Source organism: Monodelphis domestica, chromosome 7, assembly GCF_027887165.1.
Source record: "Monodelphis domestica isolate mMonDom1 chromosome 7, mMonDom1.pri, whole genome shotgun sequence".
Lineage (NCBI taxonomy): Eukaryota > Metazoa > Chordata > Mammalia > Didelphimorphia > Didelphidae > Monodelphis > Monodelphis domestica.
This window is the reverse complement of record NC_077233.1, coordinates 145,551,976-145,570,685: the sequence shown is the minus strand read 5'-3', so window position 1 is coordinate 145,570,685 and position 18,710 is coordinate 145,551,976. Positions and strand designations below refer to the sequence as shown.

The following is an 18,710-nucleotide window of genomic DNA, read 5'->3' as shown; positions in this document are numbered from 1 at the left end:
AATTCAGAAAGAGATATGCATTTTAACATATGGCTAATGGAGGATTCATTTTACTGGCCAATCTAGATAGGTATTGAGGGGATGAGGTTTTTAGGTTTGTTTGTTTTTTAACCAGTGCAATGGGTGAGAAGGATAATAAGTGATTAATTTTAAAAGTACTTCTTACTTGAAAAAATAAAAAAACTCAGTAAGTTTTATGCTTTATACATAATCATAAATTAAGCAACAGTAATTATGCCTGCATCTGTATTTATAGCTCCTCTATAAATCCACTAGGGAAATGGAAAAGTCCTCTATTAAGATTCTCTGCAACATCAACATCTCTAAAATATATATTAGGCTTATGACTAAATTATGTCAGCTCTGATGGTAGAAGGTAGTTATATTAAGAAACATTTCCTGTTCTGCTCAGGTATTCAGGCCCAAATCTGGGAAAACAAAGACTCTGTCCTTTAGAGCCTATTTCATTTAACTTAGAGGTCATGTACAATTACTGCTTTGTCTACTTCCAAAGCCTTAAATCTGAAGAAATGCTGTGCCAATAAATATGAAGTGGGTCCCCTGAATGTCAACAGGGAACAAGACAGGTATGTTTTGGTAAAAATACAATCTCCCTTTTTGAATCATGCCTGTAAAGAACCCAGATTCATTAAATAAAGGACGCTTAGGGTTCTGGTGTTGCCCAAAGACACTGATCTTTCCAGACAGAAGCACTCTGTGTGATCACTTGATTATAGATAAGAAAAGCCAGAGAATCAAGAATGATATGTGGTATGGGAAAGCAGCATGATATAGGTGAAAGAACACCTGCTTTAAAAGTCTGAAACTCTATTAAAACTTAAAACTGTACTAAGATTTTTGGAAAACCCAGTATTTAAATCCCAGTTTTGTGGCTGTGTGACTTTATCTAGTCACTCAACTCTCTGTAGCCTCAATTGTCTCATAAAAAAAATAATAACTCATATGACCTACCTCCCAGGAATAACATGAAGATCAAATGAGAGAAGATATGCAGCATCTTTTTTTTTAACCCTTTCCTTCTTTTTTAGAATAAACACAAGTACCAGTTTCAAGGCAGAAGAGTGGTCAAGGCTAGGCAATTGGAGTTAAGTGATTTGCCCAGGGGTCACATAGCTAGGAAATATTTGAAGCTAGTTCTGAACCCAAGTCTTCCCAATTCCAGGCCTGGTACTCTATACACCAAGCCACCTAGCTGCCCCTGCAGTATCCTTGTTAAATAAAAAAAGACTAATTAAATATGAGCAGTTATCTTTCATCCCAAACTCATGTTTTCTGCCTTCAATGCCAGCAGTCTCCCTAACTTTCTTCAACTAGGCAATATCAATAAGACTGGTAAGACCTTGTACTCAGTTAACTAACAGGTAAAAATAAGCCAATCTTCTCTTAGATAAGGGCTGCATAATTTGAAGGGGATTATAGGATAATAAATAATAGCTGGAAGGAATCTCATCCAATTAAATTCTATATTCTACAGATGAAGAAACTGAGGTCAAATTCCAACCCAGATCCTATACATTCAAACCAAGTACTTTTTCCAATGTATTAAGTTGACTCCCCAAACTACTAGCAAAAGGACAAATAAAAGTATTTCCAAATCCTCTTTTTTGAAATCTCCATACAACATAACCATGAGTTTCTTTTTTTTTTCTAGATGGCTCTCTTTGGCCAATATTTACCACTTACCTACAATTAAAGTATAAATAAGAGTTTATATTTTCATAGCATTTTATAGTTGACAAAGCACTTTCCTCATAACAACTCTGCTACTTTAGGAGTACAAGTATTATTCACATTTTACAGATGAATAAAAAAAGACTCAAAAAGGTTCAATGACTTTCCCATTAAAGGACTTTCATAAAAGTCTTACCCAGTGATTCATTCTAGCATGGAGCTAATTCTGGGCTGTCAAAGGCCATACCAATGAAATAAAAGCTCTGCTGGATCACAGATCTAGAGAGAAAGGCTTCAAGTATTAACCTATGGACTGAACATCTGCTGTCCAAGCTGTAAAAAATAGACTCGAACTCTGGACTTCAATCCCCAGAAGTCCTTGCTCCACTTCCCCAGAATGCTTTGAATTCTCACGTGGGCGGAGATCGAGAAGGTATTTAACCTGATTGCAAAGGCTTTTGAGCTCTCTTTTGGACTTCGTTTTGGAGCAGACGTGGCTCTTTCCATAATGTAGGTGAGGTCTTGTCTAGGCCTCTCTGGCCTAGGCACATTTTTCTTATCCTGTATTTTCTTTAACCCTTAACTTTTAATAAACCTCTAAAAAATATAATACTCCTTGCAGAGAAAAACTAATTTCTACCTGCCTCAGTCTCCTCAGCCTCCCTGAAATTTTAATCTTTACAAAGCACAAACCCTGCTAAATTCAGACCAGAAGACCAATCATGGGATGATGAATTTTTCAGCCATGGAAACTCACAAAGACCATCTTCTAAGATATGTAGGCAAATCCACAATAATTAAATCATAGTACTTTGATGTAGTAACATGCTATAACGTGGCAAAAGCTTTTCTGACTCTAAATCCAGGACACTTCCTACTATATCTACCATATTACCTCTCTGGAAAGCACAATAGCTTTTCACCCCAATGTTCCTGACAACCAAGGCAAGCCATTTAGTTCATGGACATTATAAAGAGCTTAATTAAGTCAGCTCTCAATTTTTATGGAACCTCCACTTTTTATTGAATCTCCTCCATCAGCATACTTAACCTAATATTTTTTCCCACAGAAGGAAAACAACCATCAGTGATCACAATGACCTAGAGTAAAAATGGAGCTATATGAAAGAAGGAACAGTTCTAATCTTAACACCTATATTCTCAAATGACTGCATTAATAAAACTGAGCTCTTGCTATAGGGCCTGAGGGCCTGGGAGGAGAAACAGACTATTGTTCTTTTTCACAAAGTCCTTCAGTGGATGAATGTATAGTAATAGGATTTAACAAGGTTCCAGAGTATGATGGGGAAATCCATGGGTTTCTCCCCTGGTTCCTATATTTAAATGCACTGATCTTAATTTCATTAGGGAATGAGTATTAATAAAACATGTCTGGAACTGAAAAAGTCATGCTTTAGGCTGTTTCTTAGCTTTCAGAACTCTAACTTGTCTTTGGTTTAAGGTATTCCAGGAATGTGACTCTCATTTTAAACTCTGAAAAATGGTTTCAGCTTCTTAAGGAAACAAAGTAGAGAATAAGAAACCTGCTTAGTAAGAACCATAAAAGTGGTCCAATTTTAACTGCAGTGATTTTGCTACTAGGGTGATATTATAGAACTGAAAAATTAAACAATGCTTTATTATCATCTTATCTTCCTTAAGAAATCCAATGGAAAAATAAGCAAGCCAATCAAGATTTTCCTATAATCATAGCCATCTCTCACTCTTCTCTTTCATTCTGTTAAAAAGTTGACAGAAGATTCTTAAATGGAGGTGAAATCCTCTCTATTTAGAGATGTCTGATTTTAAACCAAATTTAAATACCCATCTGAAGTCTCCAGAATTAGGAGTCAAGGAAATTTCAGTTTTTTTATCTTACATTCTACAAGCTATTTCAAAGAATCCTTATCATTTTCTGTAAAGAGCTCAAGGCATACAGACATGCAAAATATATGCAAAAAAGGCAAACAAGTGATCCTCTGGGAAGCAGCTTCATGTAATGGAAAGAACACAATGGACTTAAGATTTAGAAGAAAATGAAGTTTGACACCATAGATAAGCCCCTTAGTTTCTTTGTGGTTCAGTTTCCTCAGACGGATAATAATACCTATCATGAGGTTGGTGAGAGAAGACAATGAGATAATGTATATAAAATGCTTAATAAACTTTGAAGTATTATATGTGTCAGCTATTATGATCATTTACATATACATAGTATACACACATGTGCAAAAACATGCAGTGTCTCAAAACCATCAAAGCTTAAAACCACAGTCTAACTTTTAGGATATTGTCCCTTTCTCTGTCACTCCATGTCTCTCTCTCTATCTATACACACATACTTTTCTTTTTTAAGGGGAGGAGGTTTAGTGTTTTTTGGTTACCCTAGCTATAAAAATGTAACAATTCATTTTTAGAATCTCACTTCACTGTTGGAAAAATGAAGTCACAAAGAACAATGGCAAAATTGAGCAAGCCTGAGGCTTGGAAGGAGGCCAGAAGAACTGGGTTTGAGTCTCAGTTCCACCACCTACTAGCTGTGGAACATTAAGTAAGTCATTTTACCTCAAAGAATCTCAAGTTCTTTAATTGTAAAAATAAGCCTAATAATACTTGTCCTACCTATCTCCTGAGTTGTGAGGAAAGAATTTTGTAAACTAGAATCCAATAGAAATGTGACCAAGTATCCTCTGTGGGGAAGGGAAATGCTGACGTTTTCTATTTAGTTTCTATTAAATGTCTGATTTGTCTTTTTTCCAAGCACTCTAGCTATTTCTTCCAAGAAATCTGTACTGAGGCTGGCTCTCCGCAAAAAGATTTTGAACTAGAAGATAACAGCATACAAATATTGCACTGAAAAGGAATGTACCCGAGAAGCTGAAGGCTTTATACTCTATCCAAAACACTGCTGAAATACCAATAAGAGTGTTGCTCCAGACCATAAAAAGAATGAGGAGAATGTAATTTTCAGCTCTCTTCTGGCTACTGAGAAGGTCCTTGAAATCCTTCATAGCAACAGGGTAAACAGCAAAACCTGACACTGAAGAGGGTCACAATGAAGAGGAAAAAGGAGAGGAAAGAAGAATGTTTTTTCTTTTTTTTTTTTAAACTATCATTTTAAATGCCTATAAGCCCACTTTTCTGAGCAGGTCTTTATAACTTAAATAGTTTTGATCCCCAGTGTTTTATTTTCCATTCACTTTGGTATTAATGGCATTATCTGAAAAGGCTTTGTAGGAAATAAACTGTAACTGCATGCCAAAGGCAGGAAGGGCCCCCTTGGAGTAGATCCAGGCCTTGAAATAACTATGTAATCATATTGAAAGCCTTGGCCCCTAATGTGGTGACTTGGGATGGTTTGCAGGGAAACTCGGATCTTCCGCAGATGATTTTGCCTTTGCTTGTGAGGCCCAGGAGCACTGGTCATCACAACACTATGTTGTCCAATCTGTTTTATGTATATAAAGATAAACATACAAATACATTTACATTCTTTAATACAAAGCCAGAACTTGCTGAGGAATTTAAAATGCCAAACTCATGGCCTAAGGTTGGCTGAACACATGATTTTCTTTTGGCCTTCCCTCTCTCCCAACTGTCTATCCCCTTCCTTAGGATCTCCTTATCTCTACCTTCCCTTTTAAAAATATAATGTTAATTAAGCAAAGTCAGGTTGCTCAGAATACATATGCATTTCCTGCTCCATGATATTTGGCTTTAATTTTACAAGGATTAAAGAATAGACCACAACCTAAAAAAGATTCAAAATCATAAAGTTATAGAATTCTAGAATTTGTGGGGAGCACAGAGATCATCTGAGGTAAGAAGCATAATTCTCCCACGACATGCCTCAAGGTCAATCAGACTCAACTTAAAGTCCAACAGAGAGATGGGGAATTCACAGCCTCCCAAACTAGCACATTCCATCCAGACAATCACAAGTAAGAAGGCAGTATGCCAATGCACAGGATAAGGTTACCTAAGGCTCTGCATAGCATGATAGTTGAAAGCTTCCACTAGCTAACCCAGGTAGAGAGCAGAACTCTTTATTTTAAATCTACCAAATCCACAAAGCTTATTAACTTGGAGAATTTTTAAATGAATTATTTTCCCAAATACCTTGGGATCTACATCATTATTCCCAATTTAAATAAATACAAGGCCACTGAGGCCTAGGGTGATGAAGGAATTACAACATAGAGGAAATTAATAAGGAACTACCATTCTTGTCCATCTAGAAATCCAATAATAATGTATATTTATTTAATACTTAAAGGTTAATGAAATACTTTTGGAAGCAGGTAGGTGGGCTAAGTATCATTATCCTTCTTTCGCTCATGAGGAAGCTGAAGCTCAGGGAGTTAAGATGACTTGCTTCCCCTCGTCCAGACAAGTATAAGATGGTAAATTCAAATCCAGCTTTTCTAACTCTGAGACCAGTGTTCTTTCCACAAAGCCAACTCTGGCCCTCTCTTTGTGTTATGAGCAAATGAGGTTTTCTCAGTTATACTAATGAACTAATGAAATATAGGTCCTTAAAGAATCAATGCCTAAGAATATTTACCACCAGAGCAGAGAGCAGGAACAAGAGGGAGAGCAAGCATTTCCTCCCTAGTATAGCAGCCTCTGCTTTTCTCTCCATGCCACCCCAAGGAGAATGCAAAAGAATCACAAAATGCAGAACAGGAAGGAACGTGGGTGTTCACTTACTCTAGTCACTTCCATTTTATGGTTAAAGAAACTTAGAGGTCCAATAAGCTGAGACACCCAGACAGTGGGCATCATGCTGCCCTTTCTAATGCATTATGCTCACCAGAGATCCCCAGCAGAAAACTGTCCATCCCTAAGGCAGCTTTTTTATTATTCATCATGCTCCTTTATTAACTGCTTGAGCTCATTTTTTCCCTTACAACTCTCAGATCTGATTGGCATTGAGGTGCAGGAGAACAATATGAAACACCAGACGTGCTTCAAAATAGTCATCAAATTTTTAGCATAATTCAGGATTTGTACAGCAAAAACTTTTATGCTTTCAATTACATTTTCTGAACACTGAGAATACATCATACATATATGTGATAAAACATGCATATGTACACATGCTCTGAATACATACTGCATGTGCTGGTCCATGATATTTGTTTCTAATTTTACAAGGATTAAAGAATAGACCATAGACTAAAGAAGATTCAAAGTCATAATTAGAATTCTAGAATTTGTGGGGAGCATAGAGATCACCTGAGGTAAGATCAACCCTTACCTCAAATCATAATTATCATAATTCCTCCAAGGTATCCCAGACATATTACATATATATATATATATATGTATATATATATATATGTACACACACACATATATATGATATATATAAAAGAGCACATATATTATAGATCATATTATAGATCACTATATATTATTGTATATGTTACATGTTGCAATAAATATAATATAAAATACATATAATAGATGATACTACACATTCAGGAATAGGCAGGTGGCAACTCAACAGAGAAAAAAGCATAGTTTTGAGAACACAGAGGGTCTTTACTCTAATTGAGTGAATTAAAAGAGGTGTCAGCTACATAGTGGATGAGCCATGGATTTGGACATGTTCAAAACTAGACTTTGCTCTGAATCTCCTATTAGGCAATCATAGAATGTCCTTGAGCCTCAGTTTCCTCCTCTGTACAATACAGGAGTGGGACTGACGGTCTGTAAATTCCCTTCCAGCTCTCCAGTATTATGATTCTAAGATTCATGGTTTAACAGTTGACTATGAAGCCAGAGCTTGTCGGTTTGTTAATTTTCACGTTATTTTGAGGAGACCACCGCTAGATGGGGCTATGCTACTGTAAGTGCTCTGGGTCGCTCCAGAAACTCTAAATTTGGTCATCCTCTGGGCCACACCCTCTACAATCCACAGTAAACAGCAGACCCACAGAGGAATCCTCAGGAGGCTTAATCCCTTTAATTTTCCACTGTCAACATCAATTAGCCATGAGAAACACTTCCTCAGAAAGAAACCGGAAGTTGAATAATTTTTAATTAGAGCCCTCTCTCTTCTAGGTGGCACAGACTTAGAACTACAAGGGGCTCTACAGAACAATAACTAAACCGAGGCCCAGAGAGGTTAATGATTGGGTAGGTGATGAGTTGGAAGCCCAAAAGCACCTGATGCCCTCTGCCTGTCTACTGAAAGCTGCTGCCCCTTCCTTTCTCCTCGCTGTCCAACACTGACCAGGCTTGGAGGTTCATAGCAGGATCTTGCCAAATAAGCAAATGCATGAGTATAGAAAGCACTAATTAGGCATCTGCTATGTACCAGGTACTCAAGAGTGTTGGGAATAAAAAGGCAAAAGGGACAGCTGGGTGGCTTGATGTATCAACAGAGTGCGGGGCCTGAAGTCAGAAAGACTTTTCAAATACAGCCTCAGATGCTTCCTAGCTGTGTGTCTCCAGGCAAGTCACTACATTGGTGCCCACCACTGTTTCCTCATTTGTAAAATGGGGATAACAATACCTACCTCCCTGGGTTTTCATGGGGATCAAATGAGACAATAAGTGTAAAATGCTTAGCACAGTGCCTGGCACATAGTTGGCACTATATAAATGTTGGCTATTATTATTCTGAACAAAGAAAGAATTTCCAAATAAGAAAAGCTCTATCAAGTCATGTGGTGACCTGGAAGCACCAGCAGTCCTATAATAAATAAATAATAAAGACAATATCCCTGAACTGAAATCTTTCCCTTCCTTTGAGCTTCACTCAGTGACCACTTCCTCCACAAAACTTTCTCTGATCTATCCCTACCTCACAGCTGGAAGTTTTCTTTTTCTCCTCTAATCTCTCATAACTTGTTTTCCCTAGATCCTTCCTATGCACTGATCCTATTCTATTACAGTTTTTGTCTGGGTTCTTTGAGAGTAGGATCTTCAAGATCTTTCCCCAGTGACAAAGTCAGCCTTGAACATAGTTTATACTGAATATTGAACTGAATGCAAATTGTTCTAAAGGCTCAACTGAACTGACAGTTTTTCAGAAGCTCACTGCTCAAGAACAATTCTTTGTATGAAGGGTCAAAAATCTATCAATTAAACAAATTTGTGGGACCTGAAATTGAAGTTTAAAGGGAGTTTCATTTAGGTTAATTAGACTAATCTCCCATATCAAGAAATATATTAAGGATAGAGAGACCTCCTTTGTTTCAGGCCTCCATGCCTGAAAGAATGTTGACACAGCTTCTAAGAGCAAGGAGACACATGCAGAGGCCATGTGCCTGCAGCACTAGAGGGCAATCAAACACTCCAGAGTCTTCTCCTGACTCTACCATTACTGTTTGATTTGGGGCAACTTAGTTTTCCACCATCTGTAAACAAGAGATAAGAATATCTCTCTGTTCCTTCCCTCTCTAGAAAGACACACGAGTGAATAAGGTATTTACAGAGTACCCCAAGTTTCCCAGAAGGCATCTGAAAAATACCAGCTGTCATTAGTCTTTCTCTGAAATCCTTTTGCATTTATTGTATTTCCAAAGGATAATAGGATCAAGAGCTGTAAGAAAAAGTAAAGGGTATATGGATAAAGTATTTCATGCATAAGATCAAGGGCCATTTCTTTGCAGGAAGTGATCAAAGGATATGAAAAAATCATTTTTGGAAGTAGAAATACAAATAGTAACAACTATATAAAAAGTTCTGGATCCCTAAATAAGAGAAATGCAAATTGTATTACTGTAAGGTTTCACCTCCTGAAATTCCTTGAGGATAAAGATTGTTTATTTTATCTTTGTATCCCCAGTGTCCAAAACGAAGTAAGCACTTAATAGATCCTTTTTGGCTTATTATTAAGTTGGCAAAACTAATAAAAGATAGAAATAATCAGTGTTGGAGGAGTTGAGGGAAGTCAGACACACAAATTCTCCACTAGTGAAGCTGAAAATTGGTCTGACCATTCTATAAAACTATTTAGAATTGTGCAAGAAATATATCCATAAAAATTTAGTTCATAACCTTTGGTTTAGCCAACATGCTACTACTGAGCATAAATCCTATAGGGCCAATGACATAAACAAAGGCCTCATGTATATCCCAAAATATCCACAGCAGCATTTTTTGTTGTAAAAAATTAGAAACAAAATAGGAGCCCATCAATTGGGGAGCAGCTAAACAGATTGTAGTAAATGGGTGAAAAAGAATATTGGACAGCAAGACATAATGAAAATGAGGAATTCAGAGACAAATGGGAATACTTGTCTGAACTAATGCACAGAGAAGAGTCTGGGAAACAATATGCCCAACTATAAGCCAAAAACAACACTAAAAGGCAGATTAGTTGTAATGACCTCATCAATTTCAATAAACTCAGATTAACTGTAATAATCAATCTTGTGGTGAAGAACAGAAAATAAAAGAAACTTTACTCCTCTCAGTGGAGGGGTAAAAGACTACCGATTGGAAATGCTGGATATGCTTGGCAATCCTAGTTGCAAGTCAGTTTTGCATTCCTGTTTTTTCTTTTTATAAGGCAATATTCCTAAGGGGCAGGTAATGATGGTAGAAAGATACATATCAGGAAACAATTGAGATATAAACACAAAAGGTAATGATAACATTTTTCTTTAAATTAAGGCCTGCTGGCACAAAGAGGAGCTCAATACCCATGGGTGCTTTTCTGGTCATGCATCTGCACCCAGACCCTAAAGCTAAAAGTCATCTTATAGAGTTCATTTAGTTCAATTACCTAGTTCATCAGCTGTTGCTGTTGCTGTTGCCAGGAAACCATGAGGTCACTCTAATGACATTCCCAGCTGTTGCCATAAGTCCCCCCTCAGAAAGAAATTAATGGCAGATGCAAGGAAAACCAGAGCTGCTTGTATTCATCTCTTTGAAGAGCATGTATGCATGAGCAGCCTCAAGGCACCTCAACACAGGAAAGGATGCCCTGATCTCAATTTCTGATCCTCATCTGTAAAATGGGAATGATCCTACTCTAATTTAAGGTCACTATGATGATCATATTAGATAGTAAGTATGAAGGAATTTTGTAAACTGTCAGTCTCTTCACAAATATTAGTAATAAGAATATAATAATTACTCTGCCAGCTTCACTAGGCCCTCTAGACATTCTATTTATATTCAGATAGTCATACTTATTAAACATCTTTCTTCCAATATCTTCAAAACATCATACAGACATTTTCCCTTCCAAGTGAAGTTTAGTTATCTCTTTAAAACAGAAGGGAAAACTCAAACATGGAAATAAATTCTTCTAGAAGATTGTCTTATGCATCCTGCTGTGCAGGAAAGGTCTTGTCTACCAAGATTAGTTCATCTGAGGATAAGCTGATGAGAAATCAGTACAATGTAATTTTTTTCTAACCTTCCTATGAAATTCAGGAGAAATTTCTGGGGCATTTATATTAAAATAGAATCACAGACTGTCAGGGCTGAAAGTAACCTTAGAGGTAATTTAGTACAACTGCCTCATTTTACAGATGAGGAAACTTTTTTTAAGTTGGCTGAAGCATATCACTTACCTGTCATAAGCCTCCTTGAGGTCCCTGGCCAACTTACACTTTGGAAGAATGTGATGAAACGGAGACTGTGGGCCTTCAATCAAAACAAATAAATGAGTAAAGTTTTCAAAGTAAAACAACCTTTATAAAGCAACATAGAAATACTTTTAAAGGTGAATATTGCTATTTGTATCCTTAATTCTCAATGATTTCAGATCATAGGGTTATAGATTTTAGAACTGAAAGAGACATAAGCATTTATTCTCTATTCCCATGACAACATTTAAGGATGAGGATTGAAATGGAGGTCCAGAGAGATGAAGTGACTCATACACTACAAAAGTAGGAAGTATCGGGGGCAGCTGAGTGGCTCAGTGGATTGAGTCAGGCCCAGAGACAGGAGGTCCCGGGTTCAAATTTGACCTCAGACACTTCCTAGCTGTATGACCCTGAGCAAATCACTTGACCTCCATTGCCTAGCAGTTAGGAACCAATATCTAGTAGTGATTCTAAGATGGAAGGTAAGGATTTTTTTTTTTAAAAAGTAGAAAGTACCAAAGCCTGGATTAAATCTAACTTTCTCTGACCCCAAATCCAAGATACTTCCATTGTCCTATAATTAAAGAATTTTTAAAAATAATTTCTTCTAATAATAAGATAAGAAAAAAGAAATCCTCTCTATTGATCTTTGTGATCACTTTGAAGTCTAAGTTAGGCAAGCTCATCTGACCAGCATTTGTAAGTATTCTGTATGGAAGATATGCATTTTATGCCAGGTAGCTTATAAATGCCCCACAAATGAGGCATGTCACCAGAAGGGATACAACATAAAAGAAAAGAAGGGGAATATAGTAGTCACTCAAGACTCCCAGGTGTAGTGGGAGCAGGGAATGAATCTAGTTCCCTTCCAGTCACCTTCCTGGACACCTTTGCTTGATAAAGGGCCAGAGATCTTCAGAAAGGAAAGTGCACAGAGGTAGCTGGGTGGCTCAGTGGATTGAGAGCCAGGCCTAGAGACCGGAGGTCCTAGATTCAAATCTGGCCTCAGGCACTTCCTAGCTGTGTGACATAGTATTGGTTCTAAGACAGAAGATAAGGGTTTAAAAAAAAAAGATTTTTAATCTAATATAAAGTCTGACTGCACTAGCATGATGAGTCTGAATTCTAATTCTATGTCTTTTCTTCTCAAGCAACTACAGTAAAAGGTCTGGTTTAAGGGATTCAATAGCAATGAAATAATTCCAGATGCTGTCCTCCTTTCCTTCCACTAAAGCTCATTTCTTTAGTCACTCTCCTCCAATAAAAGAGAACTATCAAGTATGGCAGCCTTAGAGATTCATACCTTCACTTTGAGATGGACCCTATATGACTCGGTGATTTTATTAAAAAGAAAGCATACACAACTAAGAGGACATATTGGATAACAGAAAGAACAATGACCTGAGAGTCAAAGGCCTGACTTTGAAGACTGCCTCTACCACTGCTGGGTCACATAGGACCTTTAGGGCAAGTCCTTAAGTCTCTAAGCTTTAGTTTTCCCAGCTTTAAAATGAGGTAATAGTAATTATATTTCTTCTTTTACAGGGGAGTTAAAAAGACTGACTGATATAAATATATGCAATCCATTATCTAAAATCTGAGTTATTTATCATAAGAGTAGCAAATTTTACTCATGACCCCAAGCCAGTATTTGAATAGATTATCTCCAAAGGGGAAAAAAAATACATCAAGTTTAAAAATTTCCTATTAGTCCCATCCTCAAGAATCTTGGAATCTTGACCTGCTATTACCAGCAGTATTAATATGCTAACACAGATTCCCAGAATATCAGGGTTGGAAAGGACTCAAGCAATCAAGGTAAGGAAATTAAGGTCCAAAAAAATTTTGTGACTTGTCCAAGGTTATGTGGTGATAAATTAGCAAAGGTCCAACTTAAATCCAGGCCTAAATTCTGAGCCTAGTGTTTTCTCCTCTGCACCATGCTGCCTCACATTTTAGGGGATATTAAATCTAACCACTAAAAACCAATCCATCATACACAGCTGACCTGCTCCTCTACCTGCCTTCTACTTAAAATTATTCCATTAGGGTTGACTGAGAAGGGCAGTGAGCCCAAGACTCACTGTCAGACATAGCAGATACTTCATCCTGAATGGCTAAGATCAGCTTGGCCTCCCTAGTCAGGTACTGGCAGCGCCTCTCTTCATGCTGAAGCACAATGGCAATTCGACGGGACAAGTTATGTAGGCAGTTTATCACAGAAGGGTCTGCATTGGCCTGTAAGGTAAAACAGTCATTGATTAGGGAAGTTTATATACATAATGCATCTATAATATAATGTGCATGTATTATATATGTAGATGAACATATATGTAAGTGTCCCGCCTTAAACTATATCCTACCTAGTAGCTAGGACCTAGCTGAAGTACAGTAGTCAGTTCTAAGCACTACCTTTTAGGAGAAACATTGACAAACTGAAGCATGTTCAGAGGAGGGCAACCAGGCTGCTATTGGGACTTAAAAACATACAAAATGACATAAGGATCAATTGAAGGAATTTGGGGGGAGAAGTATAATGTTAATCCTAAAGCAGACATAAAGGGGACATGACTGAGGTCTTCAAATATTTCAAGAGTTCTCATGTGGGAAAGGGATTATTTATTTTGTTTGGACCTAGAGGGAGGAATTAGAGCTGATGGGAGGGCTATAGAGGTTCAGATTCAGCTCAATATAAGGAGGAAGTTTCTAATTAATAGAGTTGCATCAAAATGAAATGGGTTTCCTTGGGAGGTCCTAGATTGTCTATTAGGAGAGATCTTCAAATGGAGGTTGGCAAATTACTCATGAGGGATGTTGTAAAGAGTATTCCTACTTCAGTTTGGGGTTAGATAAGATGGCCTCTAAGGTCCCTTTCAACCCTAAGTTTCTCTGTATAGCTGCCTATATGGGAAATTCTCTACACAACAGAAAATAATTACAAAATCACATTGAAACCCTTTTATAATGCTGACACAAAGAAATAACATCCCTGAAAAAGGCCTAATTACCCCGCATGCTATGCTTCAATCTTTATTTTATATAGTTATGTTTGGAGGATATAATTTTGACCCATGATACATGTTAATCCAGACAATAACAGGATATATTATATATATATATACACATATATATACATATATATATAGTATAATTGAATGGAAATTTTTTCCTAAATGTTCCATTTTTAATATTCTGCTTTTTCATTAAACTATATAGTAGAGGTGACTTTACCCTACTTCAACCAAGTCTTACCAAGATATAATATGCCAACATGGTTAGAAATACACCACATTTCCCACTGCAATGTGAGAAGCAGTTATGATAGAGTGGAAAGGGCACTGGGTTTTGGACTCTGAAGAGCTAGGTCCAAATTCTGACTCTGCTACTTACTATCTGTGCAACCTAGAGCAAGTCCTTTCACTTCTGAGCCTCAGTGTCCTCATCTGTAAAATGGAGGAAATTACGCTTGTACTATATATACACCACCGGGTATTGTGAACATGAGATCATGTATATGAAGTGCTCGGTAAACCATAAAGCTCTCTCTATAGATCTACTATTATTATTATTATTAGTTCTTATTTGTAATCCTGTATTTTGCTTTTAAATGGTGAGGTATCAGGTATCTCTCAGTACTAAGAGATATTAGTAAAATCTATTTCCTTTCATTTGTGAAAACCTGAAAATTATCAGTCATGTACAGACCAGGGTGAGTCATGTGCCCCAGATCAGACTGGGTGGAGACAGCAGCTGTGAGATGTTTGTGGAGATGCTTAAAGGACCATCAAGCTCTAAAGTTAATAGATAAACCAGGAAACCATGACTTAGGCTTTCTGAAGGCCAAGAGTACTTGCTGAGTCATGGCGGGGAGCTCCTGCAGAATGAAGGGGATGCAGAAGAGGGAGGATGGATCCTACTGATTGTAACATCTAGGGCCTTCTTTGCTCCCCAACAGGTGCTCACTCCTGTTTATCTATCACAAGTAGCCATGTACAATCCCCAAGCACAACAAAGCCTTCTAAGTCAGGATTAAATATTAATACAAAGAACCCAGACATTCTCTTCCTTCACTGAAAGTTAGTCTCTTATATAACATAGGGATGTCAGTGTTTCCAAACAGCATCAACCCACCTATGAAAACAAGGAAATATCATATCAGGCTTATAAAATTTCAAAATCTCAAAACATTACAAGTCAGTCACCAGAAAAATTGTCAAGAATTACAACTAGCCACATCAATTCACACCCAAAGAACAGCATTAGAGTACCACATGACCACCCAGGTCCTTCAGTATAAAATAGATATTATTTAGTAGTAATTTGCTAGGCAGCTGGGGTAACACTGTCAAAAGTAACCCTGCTTTTCACATCTTTCTTCCCCATGTCATATGAATTAGCTTCAACAGTAACTATTCTTTGGTTTGTGAAACTTAGAAGACAAGAATTTGAAAGCTAACTCCAGCAGCCTCAAAATAAAATGAGCATTGGGAAGATTCTAGAAGAAACACTATAGCCAATGAATCTACACAGGAGAAAGTGTGCCTCTCATTTTCCTCTTTGAATAAGATACAAATAACAATACAGTTTTATAGCACTTTAAAGTATTACTAAGTGTTTTCCTTACAAAAATCTTATGAAGAGGGTAGTACAAACATAATCAACCACATGTGACAAATGAGGAAGATGAGGAACCAACTAAGAGCATCAATAAGAAGACAGACAGGAAGAAAACCAGGAGGGCACAATGAAAGTGAGAGTATTGAGAAGAAGGGAATGTAAAGAAGTCATGAAGGATGAAGACTAAGGAAAAAAAACAAACAACCAATGGTGAACTTGAAAAGAATAGTCTCAGTAGAATGAGGATGGATAGAAGCCAGAAAGTGAAAAAGTAGAGGCAATGATACTGTGCTTTAATAAAAAGAGCACTGGACCTGGAGATGAGAGGCCTGAGTTTGAATGTGGGTTCTGTGTGACATGCATTGGCTAGCTGCATAATTTTGGACAAATTTGGACAAATTTTGGACAAATTTGGACTTCTCATTAACTCAGTTTCCTCATCAGCAAAATGAAGATAACAACATTTACACTACCAGTCTCATAGGATTGTTGTAAGGAAAGTGCTCTATATACTTTAAACTTCTACAGAAATGAGCTATCATTATTAGAAGCTTAAGAGTAAGGACTGAATGCTTATCTCTTAGGTGTGGTAAGGGGCATCATATTAAACACAAGGGTATATTTCCTATTCGTTTATGATATGTGGTATAGTCTGATTTCTAAAGTAAAACATTGTGTCTCACATGGATGGGAGCCTCTTTTGATTATTACTAATCACAGACTCTTAGAACTAGAAAGAGCCCTTAGAGATCACTGGTCCAGTCCCATCTTTAGGCAGATGAACATTTAAAACACCCAGAAGACAAGGCTGTTCAGTTCATTACTAAAGATCCCTAAGGCCTGAGACTTCAGACCTTCCCTTAGTCTATTATTTTAATCTCTCATTCAGTTTAGCTTTAATGAAAAAGAAATCACCAATTCCCTCACACACAATAGTTTTTATATGATTATTTGAAAAATCACAAGGAATGTCTTACCCTTAATGCAAATACCACATTAAAGAGAATCATCGTAGGCATCTCTCTTTTTGGAGATGGATCTGTTTTGGATACCTGTGAAATGAACAGAAGTCTATTAAGCAAATGAAATTACTTTTAGGAAACAAAGGAGAAAAGATAAAGCTGAAGATAATCTGATGATAAATGTACCACCTTAGAAAAAGAAAAAGAAAAAGACTACAGTAGAATAAGAGAGGTAGTGAAAGATCATTAGAAGCAGCCTTGCTGGACTGTGTCTTGACCATCCACTACCACTTATATTTGTTTGGTGAAACTGTTAGAGGTTTGAGGTGGTTCAGGAGAACCAAGTATGGTCACAACCACTACTCTAACATACTGACAGAACTTTCCTGACTTTGGAGGTTATAATGGGGATATAATAAGTGCAACAAAATCAAATCAGTAAATGTGAGTGTTTTACATTCCTATTGGTATTTTCGATATATTGAGAATTACATATAAATGTACTACTCCTATTAACAACAAAAGCAAGTCCTCCTGATAGCTCAGTGCTCCCTAGATTTGTATAACACTTTACTGTTTCTATAGCACTTTTTTGTGCATTCACTCATCCTTCTGAAGAATATCTCCATTATATAGATCAGATCAGAGAATTTAAGGACTTTGCCCAAGATCACATGATTAATGCAACAGAACCAGGACCAGAAATTAAGAAACAAAAATGATAAAAGACAGAATTCGTCATACCAATAAACTGCTGGTGGAGTTGCAAACTGGTCCAACTATTCTCAAAAACTATTTGGAATTCTAGAAGTCATTAAACAGTTCATATGCTTTGATTGAGCCATACAAAGCATAAATCCCAAAGATGAAAATAAGAAAAAAATTCCTCTATGTAACAAAATATTAGAAGTACTCTGTGGTAGAGCAAATGTGGAAACAATGTGGAAGTCCACTGATTGAGAAATGGGTGAACACACTATAGTATATAAATGTAATCGAATATTGTACTGTAAGAAATAACAAATAGGAAAAAAGTCAAAGAACCTAAGAAGATTTATCTGAAATGAACTAGAATGAGGAACTAGTAAAACAATAAATACAGTGACTACAATAATGTGAACAAAAGTAACATTAAGATGCTGTGAAACCCAGATGATCTGCAAAGCCAATCTTGAATCCAAAGAAAAAAGAAGAAAACACCTGATTACTCTCTGGAGAGAAATGGCTTATAAGTGTAGAATGATCTATACACTACCTAAGGAACTTTGCTAATTTTTAGGTCATATAATTTTTTTCTTTTAACAAAGGATGAGTTGATTGGGTAGGGGAAGATTGGGAAATGATTCTAATGTTTTAAAACAACACATAAATAAAATTTATTAGTTGAGGGAAAATTTTTTAAACCGTGCCAAGACAAAATAAACACATGAAAAAAATCTGAGTTCACTAAATCTTTAAATAAAATTTAAACTATACAATGACAAAATACATAAAAAAATCTGAATTCACTAGTTCTTTTTTAAACATGTAAATGAGTTTTCTGGATCAATTTTCCTTATCTCAGTTATTCCTAGCATATAATTGAAAGCTCACTATATATCTTTCATAGTTTACAGATATAGAAAAAAGAAAGAAGGATGAAAGAGTATGTCAAGACAATCCCTCAGGAAAGCAGTGATGGGGAGCAGAAAAATTAATGGTATAATAATAAGAACTGGATTCAAATCATCTTTATGATTTACTAATTGAATAACCCTGGGAAAATCAATTTACTGTTTTGACCTTCAAAATTCTCACCTGTAAAATATGAATAATTATATTTACATGGGAATAATATATTATCAGTCTCAGTTATTGTGGGGATCAAATAAGATAACAAGGC

The 18,710-nt window shown here is 36.6% G+C and overlaps 1 protein-coding gene and 1 long non-coding RNA gene across 8 annotated transcripts in view; one reads left to right on the top strand and one right to left on the bottom strand.

Annotated features, from left to right (window-relative positions):
- Positions 1–18,710, bottom strand: part of NPRL3 (NPR3 like, GATOR1 complex subunit) — a 73,565-nt gene that overhangs the window by 35,908 nt on the left and 18,947 nt on the right. For 6 of the 7 annotated variants that reach the window (XM_007499168.3, XM_007499169.3, XM_007499170.3 and 3 more), the window contains 3 exons: positions 16,844–16,918; positions 13,334–13,487; positions 11,232–11,304 (listed from right to left, as the gene is read on the bottom strand). In XM_007499168.3, the coding sequence (XP_007499230.1) occupies positions 11,232–11,304; positions 13,334–13,487; positions 16,844–16,918 (302 nt within the window). Of the gene's footprint in view, positions 1–11,231; positions 11,305–13,333; positions 13,488–14,639; positions 16,820–16,843; positions 16,919–18,710 lie in introns of those variants that run through there. The other variant, XM_007499178.3, reaches the window with a different exon arrangement.
- On the top strand, positions 3,927–4,857 carry LOC103095171 (uncharacterized). Its single transcript, XR_470306.2, has 2 exons — positions 3,927–4,243; positions 4,454–4,857. It is a non-coding gene; the product is annotated as an uncharacterized LOC103095171 (long non-coding RNA).